This window comes from Pongo pygmaeus, chromosome 15 (genome assembly GCF_028885625.2).
Source record: "Pongo pygmaeus isolate AG05252 chromosome 15, NHGRI_mPonPyg2-v2.0_pri, whole genome shotgun sequence".
NCBI lineage: Eukaryota > Metazoa > Chordata > Mammalia > Primates > Hominidae > Pongo > Pongo pygmaeus.
This window is the reverse complement of record NC_072388.2, coordinates 34,890,417-34,894,757: the sequence shown is the minus strand read 5'-3', so window position 1 is coordinate 34,894,757 and position 4,341 is coordinate 34,890,417. Positions and strand designations below refer to the sequence as shown.

General features: G+C 62.9%; 1 protein-coding gene across 1 annotated transcript; it reads left to right on the top strand.

The window, feature by feature from the left end:
• The first annotated feature begins 1,416 nt into the window (after positions 1-1,416).
• On the top strand, positions 1,417-4,043 carry NKX2-8 (NK2 homeobox 8). The gene is made up of 2 exons (XM_054448680.2): positions 1,417-1,804; positions 2,571-4,043. Exons 1-2 carry the CDS (start codon positions 1,648-1,650, stop codon positions 3,143-3,145), a joined length of 732 nt encoding a protein of 243 aa, XP_054304655.2. The 5' UTR covers positions 1,417-1,647; the 3' UTR covers positions 3,146-4,043.
• The last annotated feature ends 298 nt before the right edge of the window (positions 4,044-4,341 follow it).

The window sequence follows — 4,341 nt, the reverse complement described above, 5'->3', positions numbered from 1 at the left end:
GTGCAGCTCCGGGCACCTCGGGCACGCTTGATAGGGAGGCTGCTGGGGAGGGTGCGCAGGGCTTGACAGGGCCGCCGCCGCCGCATCCGAGCCAGGTTCGAGTTCAGCCCGGGAGGAGCCAGGACTTCTGGTGCAGCCACACAAGTACAGAGCCCTTCGCTACAATTTAGCAACTAAATATCCAAACTACTAGCTTCAGTAGGAGAGTCCTCTGAGAGGGCGTTCCTGAGCTGTAGACTGAAGCGCGGCCAGAGCTAGGCCACGGCCCAACAAAATGTATCCACGGCGGCCTGTTCCCTGCTCCTCCTACATTGATCATTTTCTAGGGTGGAACTGTGGAAACTAGAAGATCCCAGAGAAACCCATGGCCGGTGGTATTTTCTGCCGGGTAGACCCTGTCCTAATTCTCCCGATCGGTCCATTCCCGGACCAAGGCGGGCAGCCTCGTCAGGGTCTGCCATACTGCGAGCGGGGACCGTAGGCCATGGGCAGGCTCCTGGGCAAAGACCAAAGCCCAGGCAGTAAGACTGACGTTGAGGCTATGGGGCCAAGGCGCACAGGCGGCACCAGGTCATCTGGTGACTCCTAGGAGGCCTCAAAGCCCTCACAGGATGCCCTGAGAAGCGCCCCCGCCCGGGGCCTCTAGAACGGACCTGGACCCAAATTTGTGGAGCTCGGCCTCCGAGCTCCGCGATCGGCAGCGGCCGGGCGAAGCTGGGCCAAGGAGACCAGCACTGTAGACCTAAGTAGCTTGCTTACAAGCCTCCTCTGTTTTGCCGGCCTGTGGAGACGTGGAGCTGGGGCTCCGAATGTTGTCCCAGCCCTTCCTCAGCACCTCTGAGGCTGTTGGGGGGATGTATGGTGTGATCAGAGGCTCCCAGCGGCCTTGAAACCCCTGGGCCAACGCTGGCAGGGCCAGGCTAATCTTTGCGCCCTCCTGAAACTTGTCATCCTGAATCTTAGAGGGCCCCAATCAAAAAGAGAAAGGGAGCGCGCCAGAGTTTAACGCCGCTTTGTAAATCACTTTCTGGATAATTGCGGGAAACTACCACTCCAGCAAACAAGCTCGAAGAATAAAGCAAACAGGGAATAAATTCCTGGGTGCTAATAAACCCACCCCTGCGGCCCCCATCCTTCCCGGCGCTCCCGCAGAGCCTGGCCTCAAGTCAGCCCAGGAGGAGGAGGAGGAAGCTGGGGCTGGGTCAGGCGGGTGGTGGCCACCGCTCGCCACCCAAGATGTTATTCACTGGTAACAATCCCCATTATCTGTCCCCACTTTGGGCTAATCAGACAGAATCGCTAATGCCGAATGCTGCTTCCTGCAGCCTCTGGGAGGTAACTGGGCGCCGAGGGGCGGGGTGCGGGGCGGGGCGGGGCGGGGGCGGAGGTGGCACCTTCCGGGCTCGCCCCGGCTCTGGTCCAGTGCTCATTCAGGTACTTAACACCCTGGAGACCCGGACCTCGGCTTTCAAAGAGGCCCGGGTGGGAAGAGCTGTTTATATAAACAGAGATTCCGCTGTAAATGTGCTAATATCCCGGCTGCCAGCGCATGGCGAGCGCCTCCCACGCCCATCCGTAGGAGCGGCGTCCCGGCCGCCCCTCCGTTCCCAGCCTGCCCTGCCCCCCGCCTCCTTCTCCTCCTCGGCCATGGCCACCTCTGGACGCCTGAGCTTCACCGTGCGCAGCCTTCTAGATTTACCCGAGCAGGACGCGCAACACCTGCAGAGGCGGGAGCCAGAGCCACGCGCCCCCCAGCCCGACCCCTGCGCCGCCTGGCTGGATTCGGAGCGCGGCCACTACCCTTGTGAGTGCGTGGTGGACTGCGGTGCGGGGTGGGAGGTAGGAGGCGTGGGGTAGCAGAATCAAGGGCCCAGCCCACGCGGGGCCGGAAAGCCGAAATCCCAGCCCAGGGTCTGGATTTCCTCAATCTTGGAAACGGGAGCCCTGTCCTCGAACCCCTAGCGCATTCGTCCCAGTCGGCACATCCTAAGAGCAGATCCCTGCCTGGCACTAGTGCCCCGAGATTTGGTGTTTCTGTGTCTGACGATTTCTAGAGGTCGGAATAATTGAAATTTAAAACACGCCGCCGCCTGCCGCCCCCCCACCCCGCCCCCTCTCCATGCCTGAAAACACGGCCACGATCTCCAGGCCTCCGTCTGGGATGGCCAGTGTTGGCGAGTTTACCCCCACCCGCTTCCCACTCAGGGCTCCTCAAACCTCGGCACACTGCAGTGCAGTCGACCTGGAGGAGGCCCGCGCTGGTGACCCAGCTTGTGATAAACTGGTAGGCCAGCGCAACTACCGGTGCGGACATGTTAAGAGGGCCCCGGGGTGGGTTTCTTCGGGGCACGATCTCAGGCCCGCTGATGACCGCTGTGGTATGAATGAGGTCACCGCATTCGGAGAGGTGGATGTCCAGATGTGGACTCAGGAAATGGCCTCATCCCGAAAGTCTCGTGCTAGTAGTGGGCGTGCCCTCCGGCCGGTGCCTCCACGCCCGCACCAGAAGGGCAGCAGGCCCTCGTAGGGTACGGCGTCTCACCCACCCGTGTCTCCTTTGCCGTCCCTAGCCTCGGACGAGAGCAGCCTGGAGACCAGCCCGCCAGACTCGTCGCAGCGGCCGTCCGCTAGGCCCGCGTCTCCGGGCTCGGACGCCGAGAAAATGAAGAAGCGGCGGGTGCTATTCTCCAAGGCGCAGACGCTGGAGTTGGAGCGGCGCTTCCGGCAGCAGCGGTACCTGTCTGCACCCGAGCGCGAGCAGCTGGCGAGCCTGCTTCGCCTCACGCCCACGCAGGTCAAGATCTGGTTCCAGAATCATCGCTACAAGCTGAAGCGCGCTCGCGCGCCAGGGGCGGCGGAGTCGCCCGACCTGGCAGCATCCGCCGAGCTGCACGCCGCGCCCGGCCTGCTGCGTCGCGTGGTGGTGCCGGTGCTTGTTCGCGACGGGCAGCTGTGCGGCGGAGGCGGCGGCGGCGGCGGCGGCGGCGAGGCGGGAACCGCCGCGGCCCAGGACAAGTGCGGCGCCCCTCCAGCCGCCGCCTGCCCTCTGCCGGGCTACCCTGCCTTCGGTCCCGGCTCGGCGCTTGGCCTCTTCCCCGCCTACCAGCACTTAGCATCCCCCGCCCTGGTCTCCTGGAACTGGTGAGGCTGCAGGGCGGCACCTGGGGCTACCTTCGATTTTGGAGCGCGCTCTGCGGTTGGAGCAGGGCCGGAGCCGAATGCCTGGAACGCTCTCCGTCCGCCTCTCTGCAGCCCCATCTCCTTGGGCGCCAGGGTCCCTGGCGCGCCCTCACCAGCCGTCGCGCAAGCACACACGAGGGACGTGTGCCAGAGCCCCCTCCCTCACCTTCCCTCCACCGCCAGCCCCAGAGTTAGATTTTATGCTTGGGCCTTATTTGTATATTTTTAAATAGCGATTTGTATGGGAAGCAAGTTATTTTTTAAAAAAATAGAGTATTTTTCCTCGTAGTTCGAGAATAAAATGTGTGGGGTTGGGTCCCCTGCGCGCCTGCGGGGAACGTAGGCGGGAGCCGTGCCCCCCAGACCGGTGTTCGCATCGCTCGCTCGCCCCTTGACTGGCTAAGTGGGGCCCGGCCCCAGCTGGATCGAAGGGCGGATTGCAGTCCCAACACGGCTTTAGGAAGATACTTGGGGGATGGAGGGGTGGTGGTGTCAGGGTTGGGCGCGGGAAGAAAAGGAGAGGAGGAAGCTGAGGCAACTTTGGGATTCTTGTCAGCGGGAGGCGTCACTGGCCCCAGAGTGACTCCGACGTTCCGCCGGGCTCCCAGAGCTGCTGGCGTTTCAAATACCGAAAAGTCAACCCTGTGGACCACGACAGGGCAGAAGGAGTTTCTCCGGAGATGAGCCGGCGAGGCCAGGTGCGGGGCGCGCTGCACAGGAGCAGCCCAGGCCTGGCCGCAAGCTGTTTCCAGAGTGCAGGAGCCAGGTGCTCGGGGACCCTTTGAAAAGTGCCTGGGGACCTGAAGAGCACCGGGGAATTTGTAACCCCTATTTAAGCCTGCAAGTGCCTAAGTTAACTGTGATTTCCTGTCTCCTCATGGCGCAGTACCTGGCCAGGGTGGGGAGGAGGACGTGAAAACATCAAAGGGTCGGGGAACGACCGGCACAGGGCTCTGGGCAGATCCAGGAGGACGCGGCTCCCAGCTGAGGGAGGACCGCCTGGGGGAGCCTTGGGAATCCGAGATTGGGGCAGGATCCGCTGGTCAGCCTCACTTCACCCCGGCCAGTGCACACTAGCACCCCTTGGGTTTGTAACTGCCCCGCTAGGGCCTCCTGTGCAAGCAGTCACTTTCTCACAGAAGCGACGGCCTCGCTCCCAGG